Source organism: Aquarana catesbeiana, linkage group LG01 (assembly GCF_042186555.1).
Source record: "Aquarana catesbeiana isolate 2022-GZ linkage group LG01, ASM4218655v1, whole genome shotgun sequence".
NCBI classification, from domain to species: Eukaryota; Metazoa; Chordata; class Amphibia; order Anura; family Ranidae; genus Aquarana; species Aquarana catesbeiana.
In genome coordinates this window covers 188,070,288-188,087,098 of record NC_133324.1, presented here as the reverse complement: position 1 = coordinate 188,087,098, position 16,811 = coordinate 188,070,288, and the positions used below count along the sequence as shown (strand labels likewise).

Sequence of the window (16,811 nt, the reverse complement as noted above, 5' to 3'; positions counted from 1 at the left end):
GGTGGGCCACTGTCAGATCAACAGTGGATATATACCACTGTTTATCTAATTCCGTTTCAAAAGGGAACAGTTAAAACACACTCTTAGTTTGGGCCCTGGGCCCTTCAGGTTGCTTTCAAACTTAATAGAGGTATACCTAGAATAGCAGGTGTAGAGGAATTTATTTTGCACCTGCAGAAGTTCTGAAAGACCCAAAGTTAGAGACTGCAGGCTAAACGATCAATTTCAAGGTAGTGGGTACTGCATCAACAGCTATAATAAACTTATAAATTCTGAGGTGACGGAAGGAGATTGCTGTCTCAAAAACTCACCTTAGACTGTAGGGACTCTAGGTATGAGTCAGAGATGGTCACTATGACCAGTGGCCTGGCCTGTTCGAAGGCCCTGGTCATTCATGACTCTGCAGGGGAAGGTGGGGGAGAATGTTTAGAGCCTCGGAGGTTAGTTTATGCAAGGAATTGTGTGAATTCAGCCACAAAGTCTTATGTGACTGTAGTAGATACCCCTCATGATTCAGGACTTGGTCTCAACCATAAGAGCTAAAGGAGACTGCGATGATGTAGACCCCATAATCATTGGGTCACTGCATTCCAGATTACAAAAGTCGGTATGCTTAGAAGGTATACAGTAAATGCCCCTGGTTCCCCTGTTGCAGTGGAACTGTCAGCAGAAGTGTGGTGCCAAGACATTTTACAAATTAATTTTCAGGTAATTAAAAAGCACAGGACAAGAGATATTGCCCCCCAAAAAACTAAAAAAAATCTAAATATACGATTTTTTTGAATATGGGTTAATTATTGCATTGTTTTACATCTGTATATTATGAAATACTTTTAGTTAAAACAGAAGTAAACTATTGAGATATCAATTATTTGACAGATTTAATTTTACATTGAAGGGAGTGAATGGCATCAACTCTTACCATGTCATTTATCTTCCCATTGTGTCCGGGGAACCGTCTCACAAGTTTCCGTGTTTCAATGTCGAAAACATTAATGCTGAAGTCATCCAGAGAAATTGCCAACATTCCACTGTGAAAATTAAGAACACAAAATTATATAACATGTTAAAACAATTATGATAATTGATTTTCAAAATACCTTTAAAACTATATCAACTATTTTTCATACTTGAAGTGTCATTACAGTATTTTTAAAGGCAATTTTGGTTTTGGAGAGAGCGGAGAGGGATTAGAACACCTATTAAGTTTTTATTGCTGTCTGTGCCTCCGTTAGAGAGATTCACCCTATTTGACCTGTTAAACCATTGTCATTGAAAATGAACGTAAAAGAAAATCCTCCACTGTGCAGTTTGTTTTGCGCAATGTGGCCCCAATCATCGTCTTCTGGGGTCCCCCGGCGGCTCTCGCGGCTCCTCCTCGCATGGGTAAACCCCCTGGGAGAAGCGCTCTCCCAGGGGGTTACCTTGTGGGCGCACGCCCGAGTCCAGCATTTGCATCTATAGACACAAAATACCAACTCAGTCCCTCCACCTCGTCATTGGATTTTATTGACAGCAGCGGGAGCCAATGGCTGCACTGCTATCAATCTATCCAATCAAGAGCCGAGAATCCCGGGCAGAGAGGAAGAGCAAACGGAGTAAAATGGAGAGGCTGGTGGGGCGGTCAGTGTCAGATGTTTTTTCACCTTAATGCATAGGATAAAAGTGGGGAGAGCAACGAGGGTGGGACTTTAGATGAAGAGCATGATTGCAAAAGAGTAAAATTGGTGCAGAAATGGGAAAATTTAATTGGTTCATAAGGTATAACATGCAATTGATGATAATATCAGTTACAATCAATAAGAGACATTAACATTGTACATGATAGCAATAATGATACATGATAATATGAACACAAGGGTATTCCACAGTACACCAAAATAGCATTAGTATAAAATCATAAAGCATAGAGTGTTGCCTGCGTGACAAATGGCCTCCAAATTCTGTAGGTACGAATGGTAGGAACTTGATAAGGTAATGAGAAACAAGAATTTTATAGCTCTACGTGTTTTGTGGCTTAGGTGCCACTCGTCAGGAGCAAGCGCGTGTGATATCTAGAGTAAAAATTGTATATAAGGGTAGTCTGTTTAATGGCAGACATGAAACAAAGGTGGGGTAATAGAAGCCCCCACACAAGGAACAAGCTTACGCACTGAGGTTCTTATGATGATGACTGAAAGCCAGGCACCGCCGGCCACTCGGGGAGACACCACCCCCCGGGAGCTGAAGTGGATGGATCAACGGGGGCAACCCGCAAGGCACCATCCAAGGCCGATATGACCCCACGAGGCAAACCTGTGTATGAAATGTGAGTGTGAAATAAAAACCAGGGAAGTGGACTGGGGTGTAAGAGTGAACAGGGGGGGTGATGGTGAAGGGGAAGAGGATTGGAACGTGGTGGAAAATGAGGACAGCCAAAGCTGAGAAGCCCTAAGGTGAGTGCAGGTGGGAACTAAAAAGGAAAGGAGAGAAAAGCAGATGTCAAATGGAGAGTGAACCAAGATGAAGCAGTGGATAGAGATGAAAAGTACCCGAGTAAAGTAGATAGATGAGAGAGAGAGGGGAATCCCCTGACATGCATGACATCCAGTGTGGTGAAGGCCTTGAGAACCAGCACAGCCAAAGCTACGCCTTTATAGGCGCCACCAGGAAGGCCGCCCACCAGCGTGACGCCACACATACAAGGGGGAGGGGCAAGAGGCGCCGCTGATCGGGGCACCATGACACCCGGCCAAACCGCGCTGGAGCCCCGTCCGTGTGATGCACGAGAGTGGAAACCACCTGATCGGGCGTGTCAGCTGCCAAAGGGCGAACACGTCCGACGTGGGATGCGTGACGCTGACGCACAGTGGCGGCACATCCACCCCTCAAAGGATAGAGGGGGGGGGGGGGGGGGGAGGGGCCGCCAGGCACGTCACAGCTCCCGGGGAGAAGGAAGCCCAAGCCACCGGTAACATGCCCGACCACGCAGACCACCAACAGTAAGAAACCTGAAAAAATATACGATGGGCAAAAAAGATGGTTAGGTATTGTCAAAAACAAGAATAATATTAGTAAAACGGATAAACCAGTTAAACTCAGGGTAGGCAAACAAAGGTCAATACGAAGCAGGGAATATGATGGAGTTAAAAAAATAAGAGCAAAACCATGCACTTCCATCCCTATTCAATCTAAAATTGGAAAGGGGTTTAGGGACTTTACATGAAATTATGGCCTGGTAAGGCCACTTATTTCCATCCCTTGGGACTTTAGATGAAACCATGGCCTGGTAAGGCCATGTGTTTCCATCCCTGTACTAGTAAAAGTGGGGAGAGCAACAATAGTGGGACTTTAGATGAAGAGCATGATTGCAAAAGGATGCGGTGACACACATTACAATCTTATTGTAAACTCCTCTAGATCTACCATCAGCTATGAAGTGCAAGGGCCTGTCTCATTTAATATAAATTGAATAGATTATTCAGATGGGTTCTCCTATTCCAGAGATATGCAATTAGCGGACCTCCAGCTGTTGCAAAACTACAAGTCTCATCATGCCTCTGCCTCTGGGTGTCATGCTTGTGGCTGTCAGAATCTTGCTATGCCTCACGGGACTTGTAGTTCTGCAACAGCTGGAGGTACGCTAATTGCATATCCCTGTCCTATTCCATAGTTTGGGTAAATCTAAAGGAGACTGTGCAATCAATTTGCATAGTGTATGACCATCTTTATATATTTGGTCTTTTTCTGCCATCGCATTCCTATAAAAAAAAAAATCAAACAGAATACACTGTTTCCTTTACCTCTCTCTATGGAGTAAAATGGCCGTTGGAGAAATGCTGAGGTCTGCAGTCTGAATTAACTCTTTTGACTTGAACTTCCAAAACTTGATCAGTTGGTCGCTGCCAGCTGTGATTGTCATCTGGTTTAAGCCATCTACAGCCACTCCCCTGACTGAGCCATCATGGGCTAAAGGCAAGACACAAAAAATCTATGAAATGAACTGATCTACATGCAAAGAAACGAAGCAGTATCATGCATAGGCCAAATCCGAAGCAAACATTCACATACAAAACACATGACAAATGCATTTTTATTTTGCTTTATTTCTGCAGTTTTGCGCAAACTGAATAAAAATCCAGAATTACTGTTACTGGTAATCTTACTTCCATGATAGTCAAATGAGAAACTGCTCCTCCCACTCAACTGGGACAGGAAACACACATAGAAGAATAAAAGTCCCACCCTAGCCTCACAACCTTAGTACTTGAATAGACCCTACTCACGGTATTGGGAGGGAATACTGGCTGTCATGGAGAAGACTTAGAAACAAGACTACCAGTAACAGTAATCCTCGATTTCCACCCCCTCTTCCATGACGGCCAAATGTAGTGATAAATCTGGCAGGGTCGGAGCACAGCCAATATCACCTTGTGTCCATAAGACAAGTCCAGGTTTACCATCTGTTCCAAACATTACCGCTTGATAGTGGTATTTTTGATGATGGTATTTTTGCAGCCTTTGTTCCCTGGGGAAACTCAACAAATGGGTTTGGAATGTAAAAACCTACCAATTATTTTTACATTACATTTTGCTAATTGTTCAAAAGGGAAGATCAGCTGGAAGCTTCAAAAATCAATTTAGTGTATGGGTCATGGGTTACAGGCTTGCACCTTCAGATGATTGGACGCTGGCAAGCTTTAGAAGACATCCCCCTGGGGCAACGCCCCTATAACCCTGCCCCACTCTGTAAGTCCTCAATTTTGAGGTAAACAATGAAGAGCAACAAGAAGAGTGGCCTATGCCCTGTACTGTACTCCAAGATATGGAATTTACAGGCAAGTCTGTGGATTTTTGAAGCATGGTGCTCCTTTGCAAGGTCCAGAGGAAAGAACAAATGGAAAAATTTTTTAATGGAAGCAGTAGCTTTTAGACGCACTAATGGTTCTGACAATGTCCAGGCAATGCAGAGCGACTTCCTTTGGATGCTTAGGAGCAGGGTACAAGGATGGTAGAACAATGGCCTATAGAATTCTGAAGCCGCCTTTGGAAGCAAGGATGGTCTAGAACAGGGGGTAGGCAACCTTTAAGAGGTGGAGATCTATCTTAACAACATGGAGGAGATCAAAGATCACTGGGGTGCGCCTTTTTATTTATAGAATTTTTTTTTTTACTAACAAGTCCCCAATAGTATGTAAAGACCTATAATTCCTTCCAGGGCCATGAATCAAAGCATCGTGACCACAGTGTGTATACACCCCTGGGCTCTGCAGCTCAAGGGGGAATGGTTGGGAGGTTGTAAAAATGCGGTTCAGCTGAGTGGTTTTACTGCCTCCCGACCACTAGTGTTAACAAGCCCTAACGCACAGACCACTTTACAAAGTACCACCAAATGACCCCCTCTGCTCAATGCAATTCACTCCTTACCCATTTTCCTCACAATAGAGATCTCCCCAACTTCTCTTATCCAATCAGCTTTCCTCCACCCACCAAGTACAGACCCTCCTTGCCAGTTCAGGTGCCTCAATACAGAAAATCCAGAGCCCCAAAAAAAAAAAAAAAAAAAAAAAAAAAAAAGACGCTCTCTCTGTTCTTGAATTTTTCCTGTTTTCAGCTGCAGCAGTTATCCTGCACACATTTTCTATATGAATGGGAATGGCTGCTACTAAATGGCAATGCACTGTCTGGGTAGGAAAGTATATACTCTGTTTCCCCGAAAATAAGACCTAGCGTGATTGTCGGTGATGGCTGCAATATAAGCCCTACCCCCCAAATAAGCCCTAGTTAAAATCCTTGTAGGTCTTATTTTCAGGGTAGGGCTTATTTTCGGGGAAACGGGGTGCAGCTTATTTGGGGGGTAGGGCTTATATTGCAGCCATCACCGACAATCACGCTGGGTCTTATTTTCGGGGAAACAGGGTAGTAGGCAGGAATTTATTTGCAACAAACCGCTAAAGGCTTGAGCAGATTACAAGGCTTGGACCTCAAACTTTTTTTTTTTTTTTTCAGAAGTCTTTAGTCTGGTCACATGAAATCTCAGCTTCTTTTCCTCTGGCATTAGGGGATCCTAAATATCACAAGACTGCTACCATGTAATGATGTAATGGCACCGTTCTCTGCAGCATTTACATGTGAGCCCAGGGCGACTAGATGATGCACTCTCCAGGGGGTAGATATTTGACACCCTGGGTTCATGGGAAGTAGGTTGAATGATAATGAGCATATTTACCCCACAGCTGTTGGATCGCAGACAATAGCGAAAATAGGGTATAACCCCGAAAGCTCCTTTTTTTTTTTAGATACCATCAGACACTCTCTGTTTTTCTTAATACCCAGCAAGCTTTATTGCAAGCAGCATACTTACAAGCTGCAGTCATGGCGTCAAAGGGGTAGATGAAAGTCTGGTGATGAGCGATGTGCCAGTCTAGCTTTGCGAGTTTGCACTACTTGCAATAAAGCTTGTTGGCCATTATAAAAATCCAGCAGAAATGTAGGCTGCTTGTTAGTACCTGGTTACTGCAGGGACCAGCAGTTCCCAGTAGGTTCACCCCTAAGACAGCTAGGACAGTAACATTTCTATGTACGTTTACTGATTTTTTCTTCATATTTTTAACTCATGCAGGGCTATGGAATTGTATTTTTAAAGAACCTGGAATTAAACTATAACATATGCAGCTTATATTTTTTATTATAAATTTGCCATCTTCTACATTTTGGAACAAATTGCTCATAGCTGTGACTTTTCACTGTCACTTAAGGTAAAACACAAAACAATCAAATACTTGCCTGTGTCTTTTCCATAGTGGCCTCTGTGAATTCCAGACTGAATATTATACATATCTACATTGCCATTTGACAGGCCAATCACCACAAAATTGCCACAACTTGTTAACTCTACAGCCTAAAAGAGAAACAGAGATTTAATAATTACTTTACACCCTGGTACATGACTGATTAGATCTCCAGATGCAATCTGTAGATTACCTGCTTTATGTTAGTATAAATTCTGCATCTACAGCAAAGGGCAATGTAACTTGTTCATTTGCCTCAACAACCACACAAATCGTGCTAACCCCTACCTGATAGGGCACATTTTAACACTACTATTTAGCAAAAGACATTTTTAAAACCATCTGAGGGATGTAAATGTAACACAAATTGCCAGGGGTTGACTCACTGCCATTATCTAACCACTATATGTTTGTCATCCATTCTCACTGGCTTTAATCTTTGGGCTTGTTTTCGGAGTTAAAGCGGAGTTCTACCCTTTTTTTAGTTTATTAAAAGTCAGCAGCTACAAAAAGTGTAGCTTCTGACTTTTACTAAACAGACACTTACCTGTCTCACGGTCCAGCGATGCGGCCGCTCGGAGCCTCGCTCCTCTCCCCCTCCTCTCTGTGGCACCGTCATAGCAACTGTGGGCACCCAACCATGACAGCTTACAGCTTCACGGCTGGGGGTGCACTGCTATTGGCCAGGCAATCTTCTGAGACCTGTGACGTGTCCCAGAAGATTGCTGGTAGGGAGGGGCCGCCTATCGGGAGAGAAGTCGCCATCCAGGCAGCCGAGCAGAGGAAGCAGGAAATGGGACAGGACTCTTAACTTTTGTTACCCCAACACTTCATATTTCTGATATGTGCTTGCTGTACCATGTACTTGTATGAGAAAGTATCCTGTTCTCTTTGTATTTGCTTCATTTGTGTGGAATCTCTGGTGTACCTGTCAGTCGTCCTGCTTTCCTATTCAAAACTGACCACACTAAGCAGGAAAACACACCATGGTCAGTTCTCTAGCTGTGCTGGGAACTCAGCCTGCTCTCTTTCAATTATCAGACATGTCCCAACACGCCCCCACTGCACAGGCTTTCGGGCGACATTCGGCACGTGTGTATGGTAGCTGGTCCAACAGAAGTTGGCCATTCAGCTGGCTTCTGTCAGACGAGCATGTTGGAAAACAGGCAGCTGACCAGCTCCTGATCAGCGCTCTCAGCCAATGACTGATAGCACTGATTGGAGAGTTCTGGCAGGGGGGCTGTTGTCTACCTGTCAGAATAGAACAGCAGGGGAGATTGATGTACTAACATTTGGATTGTTAGTACAGGGGCTCCGACCAAAGCTTTCAGTTTCTAATGGTGTGTACTGGGCTTGAAGTGGATGTAAACCCGAACGTATACCCAGTGAAGTGGACAGCCTCAGATGATATACAAGGATGAAACAAATCTCCCTACATAAGTTTTAACTTGTATATCTGCTGTCTTCACCTTTATATATTCTTAAGAAAGTTCAAATGTTAGGAGATTTTCTCTTTCTGTTCAGCAGTGAAGCCTGGGCATACAGCCAAGACAGCTGATTGGAGGAAAGGCACACACCCCTCTCCTCAGAGGTAGAGACTTTCAGAACTGTCCCTTAAATAGTTCAGCACACAGCTAATCTATTTATAGAATCCTCCCCAACACAAAACTCAAGCTGCTTTTATCTCAGTTGATGGAGAACTTGACAGGAGTTAGGCTGATAACAGAAGAATGGTGCAGGAGGCAGATATGGACATAGGGCTTTGAAGAGAGATAAGAAAACACTGTGGATATATGTGCCCAGCTCACATTTCATGAATCGGGTTTACATCCACTTTAAGTTTAGAGCTGGTGTTGCAACATGAAGCCAGACAAATGGAGGTCAAAATTTCTACAGCCTTCAACACAAATTAGGCAAATAGGAATATCAGTCCCATTATTCTGAGAGCACTCTCTGCCTATATACAGTATGGCTTTTATTATAGAACACCACTAATACTGACTGAGAAACAGGATGAAAACTAATACTATCTAACAAATTAAATACAGCTTTTCTTACAGTGGGAGAGCACTGTTAAAGGATAATCCAGCACCTGCCAATCACATAAATACTGTATATTTATACCTACTTCATCAAGCTGCAATATGAATACAGTACAAAGACATTGACAAGGACTTCACACCCTGTGATAACAGTTTGGCAAAAGGTCTTTTACTGTTCTATATAACCAAGGAAGAAAAAGGAAAAACCAGGACCCTATCAACCCTTACCAAAATACGGCAATGTTGCTATAGCCGAAGACCAAAGCATATAATAGAAAATTGACCCCAGTAAGACTACTGGGATCAAGAAAGTGGCTACTAAGGCAACAATAAGTCAACACCTGGGTATGTATATAAAATAACAATATTTATTACTCAATTAAAAAGCCTGCTTCAACACGCATAAAATGCATCAATACACAAAACAGTAGCTAGTGCACACCGTATGCACCGCCAGGTGCTCTCAAAGGACACTGTGTTGTGTCTGTGTTGTGGTTGTATTTTATGTATGTCTGTTGTTGTTCTTGTATGTTCTAGTTTATGTTTTTTTTCTTTCTGTTTGGTATGAGTTCACAAATCACCTTGCCCGCCAAGGTAGTGTCCTTTGAGAGCACCTGGCGGTGCATATGGTGTGCACTAGCTACTGTTTTGCGTATTGATGCATTTTATGGGTGTTGAAGCAGGCTTTTTAATTGAGTAATAAATAGTTATTTTATATACATACCCAGGTGTTGACTTATTGTTGCCTTAGTAGCCACTTTCTTGATCCCAGTAGTCTTACTGGGGTCAATTTTCTATTATATGCTTTTACTGTTCTAGCATGCTTATGTCTCTGTGTAGTGACAAACAAGTTCATATACAGTGGCAAGACTGAAAAAAGCAACAAGACGGGTGTCTTATTGCATCCACAAGGTCTCACACAGGGTGAAATTTCAAGGGAAGACCAGTGTTTCCAGATAAGAGAAACAAATTGTTACCCCAGCTCCACTGCCAATATAAAAGTCCACGAACATTGATCCGGTGCTCTAGCCAGGACGTTCAGGCCCCACATGTACGATACTTAAATCAGGAAGGCTGGCAACTTGGATGCTCTTGAATAAAAGTACTATATTAGTTTCATGGGTACAGGCTATACTCTGATACATTTCGGCTAATCAGCCTTCATCAAAGCATACATGTACGATTTAAAAACTGATATTTATAACAAGGCAAGCCTTTCCGATGAGGCGGGTGTGTCCTGATCAGAAATATTCAAATCAAGTAAAAACACATGGAGAAAAAAGAAAGACAACAGCAGACATATGAAGGACATATCATGAACAAATAAAACATGTTCTGCCAGTACTCCAATGAATATATCAAAACAATGTAGTTATGTTAAGAAAAGATTTATGTTCATCCTATCATTCAAGCCATATGGTTTTCTAGTATTGAGGGTATGGATCCACCAAACTTCACGTTTAAGCACAATACCATGAGTGTCACCTCCTCTTGGGAGTTTTTTAACCTGTTCAGCACCAAAAAAAAAAAAAAAAAAAAAAAAAGAAAAGGTCAAGATTGCCATGGTGTATCCTTCTACAAGGATCTCTACGGTGCGAGGGATGACTACTCAGATAATGAGCTAGAGGCCTATCTGTCGGGGATTGAACGGCCTTCTCTGTCGGAGGAGGCCAGACAATCGCTGGAGGCTCCCCTGACATCGGAAGAGTTACAAAATGCGGCATGCTCCTTTCCCACGTGCAAGGCGCCGGGAGAGGATGGCATCCCCATGGAAGTCTTTGTCCAGTATGGCGAGTGGATAATGCCACACTTGTTAGAAGTGTTTAATGCCTCTCTCAAGGAGGGCAGTCTGCCATCCACAATGACTAGAGCTAACAATTTTATTACTGAAGCCTGGGAAAGATCCGGTTGACCCAGGGCTATATCTCTTCTACAAAGTGATGTTAAAATCCTGGTCTTGGCGCTACGGGTCAACCGGATCATTACTTCCATAATACACCCTGATCAGGCAGGTTTTATGCCAAAAAAATCCACGGCCACCAACCTCAGGCGCCTATTTCTAAACATGCAGTTACAGTCTGACAGCAAGGGTAACAGGGCTCTGCTACCCTTAGACGCCAACAAGGCGTTTGACAGCGTGGGCTGGAGATATCTCTGGGCGGTACTGTCCCAGTTAGGGTTTGGAGACCGATTCATAGCCTGGGTTAAATTGCTGTATGCCTCCCCGCAGGCGACCATCAGGATGTCTGGTAGGATGTCTCATGCGTTTGCTCTGGGCAGCGCTACAAGGCAGGGATGTCCCCTGTCCCCCCTGCTCTTTGCCATCGCTATTGAGCCATTGACGGCTGTAGTAGGGGCTAGTCAGGGGAATCACGGGGTTCAGGTATGGGGGCCTCCACGAAAAGATTACGTTGTACGCCGACGACATGATGCTTTTTTTCTGGGAGACACCACATCATCTTTGGTTGAGGTGATCACCATTATCTCAGGCTTCGGCCACTTCTCTGGCCTGACAATTAACTGGTCTAAGTCGGCTCTGATGATGTTGGACGAGGAGGGAGTGCTGAATCTGCTGGATTCCTGCTCGGTCCCAGTGATGTCCTCATTCAAATACTTGGGCATACAAATCTCACCTAAACTTGCGGAATACTGTCATTTAAATATACATCCCTTACTGTCCAGATTTAGAGACAAAATTAACACATGGAACAGGCTCAAACTCTCCCTGGCAGGTAAGGCCAATTTAATAAAAACGATATTAATGCCGCAGCTACTCTATTTCTTACACAACTCCCCGGTTGTGATACACTTAAAGATTTTTAGGGTGGTTAACACCCTTTTTAGAAGACTACTGTGGAATGCGGGCACCCCTAGAATTAAATTGGAACAATTACAAAACCCTAAGGACAGCGGAGGGCTGGCAGTACCCAACCCTTGGCTGTACTATATAGCAGCTCAGTTGCAGCATCTAGTTGGCTCCATGGCCCGGGATCCGTCCGGCTCATCGGCGCAGTTGATGCTGATTGGGGCTGGGGCGGAGACTATTCTGATGGGTCTTGAGGCCCAGTTGTTTCACAAATCCAATAAACAGGCACTCACTCTGATCCAGAAAATTTGGAACAAGGGAAGACAGCTGCAAGAGATGACAGGTTTCAAGGAATACAGCCCAATATGGGGGAATCTCTCCTATGTCGAGCTAGCAAAACTGCAACAGGGTCCCAAATGGAGCTCTTTTTATTATCCCATATATTTCGGAATGGCAGGCTGATGCAGTTTTCGGAACTACAAGCCAAGTATAATTTACCAAATACTATGTACTACTCATATCTCCAGCTTAAACATGCGGTGGACGCGCAGGGAGAAGCTACTCCCTGGACCCATTCAACTACCCCCATTTTTCATTTGCTGCAGTCCAGCACAGAAACTAAAGGTTTTATCTCATACTGCTATCAAATGTTACTGATGCAACTTTTAAAAGCTCACCCAACTAAGGCACCGTTCCCTATGGGAGAAGGATGTGGGTCCACTTACGGGAGATCAATGGGAGGAAGTTCTGCAATCTATTAATATATGCTCTCTCAATGTGGCCCAAAAGGTCTCCCAACTATATATAGTACTTAGAGTGCATTACACCCCACTTAAATTATATAACATGGGTAGAAGGCCAGACTCCTTGTGTAGTAGATGTGAGCGACATCAAGGTGATCTCATTCACTTACTCTGGAGATGTCCAAAACTCCATAGGTACTGGAGCGAGGTACTGGGGACACTTAACCAAGTGTTCCAGACTAACATTCCCCTAGATCCAATTCATTGTATATTAGGAGTCCTAGAGGACATTGTCCCGGAAGAGATGACTAGAATAGCACTCACTAGGGCAATGTTCCAGGCACGCAAACTTATACTAATTGGCTGGAAATCGGTCTCACCACCCTCAGTGACCTCCTTGATAACACATATGGGTAACACCTTGACTATGGAAAAATGTATTTACCAACATAGGGGTAGCTCTAATAGATTTGAGAGAATTTGGGCACCATGGTTGGACACCACTGGACTAAGTCCCAGGGAACTGGTAATGTCCAGATTACTACAGTGTCCTGGAGGGAGGGGGGGGGGGGGTGTCCATGAGGTTTACTAAAGATTACTGATCAGAGGTCTGATGAGCATTGGGACACTATATACATCTTTGGCTTACAGACGAGACTTTGGTAACAGATGATGAATAGACTGTACAGTTTGCATGAAAGTGTATTAATGTATGATGCTTGTACAATGGAGGCTATGTAAACTTGTTCAATAAACACCTTTTTGATTTAAAAAAAAGATTGCCATGGTGTACTTCTCAATGTTTTGACACATTTGAAATATTTTTAGCATTAGTATTGGTAGTGTCATTGACATGTTCCGAGATTCTAACTCTCAATGGGTGTATATAGTACACCCAACTTATTGCAGGTTGCAGGCACTACACTAAATTACATAAACCACTGATTTAGAATTACAATTAATATACTGTTTGATGGTATATGTTTTGAGGTACTTTTTTTTATGTCTATAGCACTAGCTGCAGGTATTATGGCCACACATGTAGGATCCTATAGTGGAAAGCCAAGTCTGTGGTTTGTTTGCCTTCTAAGACCAAAACAAACTAGGTGACAGCATACTACCTAGACTGGGGGCCCTTCTACTAGAGAAAGTGCAACCCTCTTAATGTCACTGCGCAGATCCTTGTCAGCATACAGGATGGGAAGATGTTCTTTAACCACTTAAGGACCGAGCCTCTTTCTGAGATTTGTTGTTTACAAGTTAAAAACAGGGTTTTTTTGCTAGAAAATTACTTAGAACCTCCAAACATTATAAAATAGAGAGAGAATAAAATGCCAGTCATTGCAATACTTTCTGTCACACTGATCTTACAAGCGCACTTTTTTTTTTGGAAAAAGTCAACTCTTTCGAATTAAAAAGACAACAGTAAAGTTAGCCCAATTTAGCCCAGTTTTGAGTTACAGAGGAGGTCTAGGGCTAGAATTATTGCTCTCGCTCTACCGATCGCGGCAATACCTCACATGTGTGATTTGAACACCCTTTTCATATGCGGGCGCTATTCACGTATGCGTTCACTTCTGAACGCAAGCTCGTCGTGACGGGGCGTGTTTAAAAAATGTTTTTTTATTTTTCTTATTGTTACCTTTTATTTTTACACTGTTCTTTTTAAAAAAAAAAGTGTCACTTTTATTCCTATTACAAGGAAAAAAATGGCCCTTTAAGAGCTATGGGCGCAAGTGACTTCTGACGACGCTTCTGCCCTGCCACGATAGACGGGTGGGGGTCATCTTCCCCTCACTCATCTCCATGTCACACAAGGGGCAACATCCGATCGCCTCCGCCGCTGCCGATGGCTCTGGTAAGGGGCGGAGTCGGCCGGAGCGAGGCAGAAGGGGGGCCCCCTCTCCCGCCGCCAATAAAAGTGGTCTTGCAGTGAATCCGCCGCAGAGACAACTTTTATCTTTAAGTGGACTGCCCGCTGAAGAGGAGGATACTGGGATTATGGCAGCTAGCTGCTGCCATAACAACGATACTCCTCTTCAAAATACCGACGTATAACAACGGTGGGCGGTCCGGAAGTGGTTAAGAATTGCAATAATTTTGTTGTACTCTAAAGAAAATGTAGTAACAAAATTAACTTTATTTTTATCAAAATCACTACACTGAGTTTGTTTGTACTACTATTCTGAAACATCTCCGCCCGATCTCTGTGAAGAGCTATATTTTTACTTTGCTATTGTTTGTGATTTATAGCCCCTTTAAGTCGCTTTTGAATTACTGTACATTCTTGCAGAAAGTCCTCCTCTGTAGAACAGTTCCTCCTGGCCCTGATGAATTCACCAGTGGGCAAAGATTTAATGGTGTGACTAAAACCATTGGTGAACTAAAAGTCACTGTGTTGCTATCTGAATGCCCCGTCAGAGTCAAATCCAGTCTATTTAGGTCGGGTGGTGCACACAGGTGAACTCCAAATTTAGAGAATTAGAATTAAGATATTTCATATTCACATATGGCGTCACCCGATCCATGCCATACTACATTCAGATCATCAATGTAGCGTCCATACCAGGCGATAAAATTAATTCTTCCCAGTAGCCCATATAGAGATTTACCAGAGAGAAATGAAATGTTGCTCCCTCATCGTATTGTGCTCCCTCGTCGTGTTGTGCTTAAAATGTTAAGTGTGGTGGATCCATACCCTTAATACTAGAAAACCATATGGCTTGAATGATAGGATGGACATAAATCTTTTCCTAACATAACTACATTGTTTTGATATATTCATTGGAGTACCTGCAGAACAGGTTTTATTTGTTCATATGTCCTTCATATGCTTGCTGTTGTCTCTTTTTTTCTCCATGTGTTTTTAATTGATTTGTTTCTGATCAGGATGCGCCCGATTTGGAGGGCTTGCCTTGTTATAAATATCAGTTTTTAAATCAGACATGTTTGCTTTGATGAAGGCTTCTTAGCCGAAACGCGTCAGCCTATAGCCTGTACCCATGTAACTAATAAAGTACTTTTATTCAAGAGCTTCCTAGTTGCCAAAAACCATACCCCAGTTGTGGAAACAAAGCCAAATGACTTGCCTATGCAAGAAAACACAAGAACCGGTGTGCAGAAAAATGGCAGTAGATGCTTTGGGCTGACACGTTTAAATCTGCAATATTCAGCTGTAACAGAAGGCAATTTTTTTTTCACTGAAAGCCTGGAGAGTGGTACAAGGATGAGTGCCTGCAGGCAACAGTGAAGCATGGTGAAGATTCCTTGCAGGTTTGGAGATGCATTTCTGCACATAGATTTAGGGGATTTGTTCAAAATGACTGGTCTCCTCAATGCTGAAAAGAACAGGCAGATACTTATACATCAATAGCGTGTAAGGTTTTTGAGGGGATGGTAAGGGACTCTGATAAAGGTATAAGCGACAACCAGCATGGATTTACGATTGGTTCTTGTCAGACTAATCTGTTATAAGTCTATGAGATGTGCTCTATCAGGACCTAATTTTCTGACTAAATTATGTCATGCATGGCCATTTTGTTTCTTTCAGCTGGAGGAGGAGCTTTCTCAGCTAAGCATGCTTTCCTGCCTGCATGTCTGTCTTAAAGTGGTTATAAACCCTTACAATCCACTTTTTACTACAGGTAAGCCTATAATAAGGCTTACCTGTAGCTACCATGGATATCTCCTAAACCTACACGGTTTAGGAGATATCCCATGTATCAGCATGTGCCGACGTCATTGGCACATGCGCACTGAAGCAACGTCTTGTTCGTGCCATTGCTTCAGCTGACTTGCCGCCACCAGGCTCCCGAGTGACCCCATCGTGGCTCTGGCCAATCACAGCTTCGAAGCCAGCAATACCCGGAAACAACGTTACATGAGTCATCTGACCTTACTCAAAACAGCTGCAACTAGAAATGCTAGTGGGGTAATTTTCAAGGCGATTTCTCAACAAAATAGAGCGTGGAGACATGGATGGATTAGGGGGTTTGCTTTCAATAATAAAAATGAATTAAATAGCGTTTTTAAGTTGTGGTGTTCAGATACAGTTTAGTTCTGCTTTAAAGTGGATGAAAACCCGATTCATGTTTGAGCTGGGCACGTATCTAAAGTGTTTCCTTCTCTCTTCAAAGCACTATGTCCTGGTACCCGTCTCCTGCTCCGTTCTTCTGTTATCATCCCGATATGATCTCTGTCAACTGAGATAAAAGCAGCCTGAGTTTTGTGTTGGGGAGGACGCTATAGATTAGCAGCGTGCTGAACTATTCAACAAGCTCTGAAAGTCTCTACCTATGTGGAGTGGGGGTGTGTGCTTTTCCTCCAATCAGCTGTCTTGGCTGTATGGCCAGGATTCACTGCAGTGCTGAAGGAAGAGAAAATCTCCTAACACAATCTGAACTTTCTAAAGAATATATAAAGCTGAAGACAGCAGATAAGAATGTAAAAC

At 43.1% G+C, this 16,811-nt stretch overlaps 1 protein-coding gene across 1 annotated transcript in view; it reads right to left on the bottom strand.

Moving 5' to 3' along the window:
• Positions 1 to 16,811, bottom strand: part of WDR36 (WD repeat domain 36) — a 142,850-nt gene that overhangs the window by 39,560 nt on the left and 86,479 nt on the right. The window contains exons 13-15 of the mRNA XM_073624607.1: positions 6,766 to 6,880; positions 3,783 to 3,948; positions 923 to 1,031 (exon numbers count right to left, since the gene is read on the bottom strand). Coding sequence (XP_073480708.1) covers positions 923 to 1,031; positions 3,783 to 3,948; positions 6,766 to 6,880 — 390 coding nt within the window. The remainder of the gene's footprint in view (positions 1 to 922; positions 1,032 to 3,782; positions 3,949 to 6,765; positions 6,881 to 16,811) is intronic.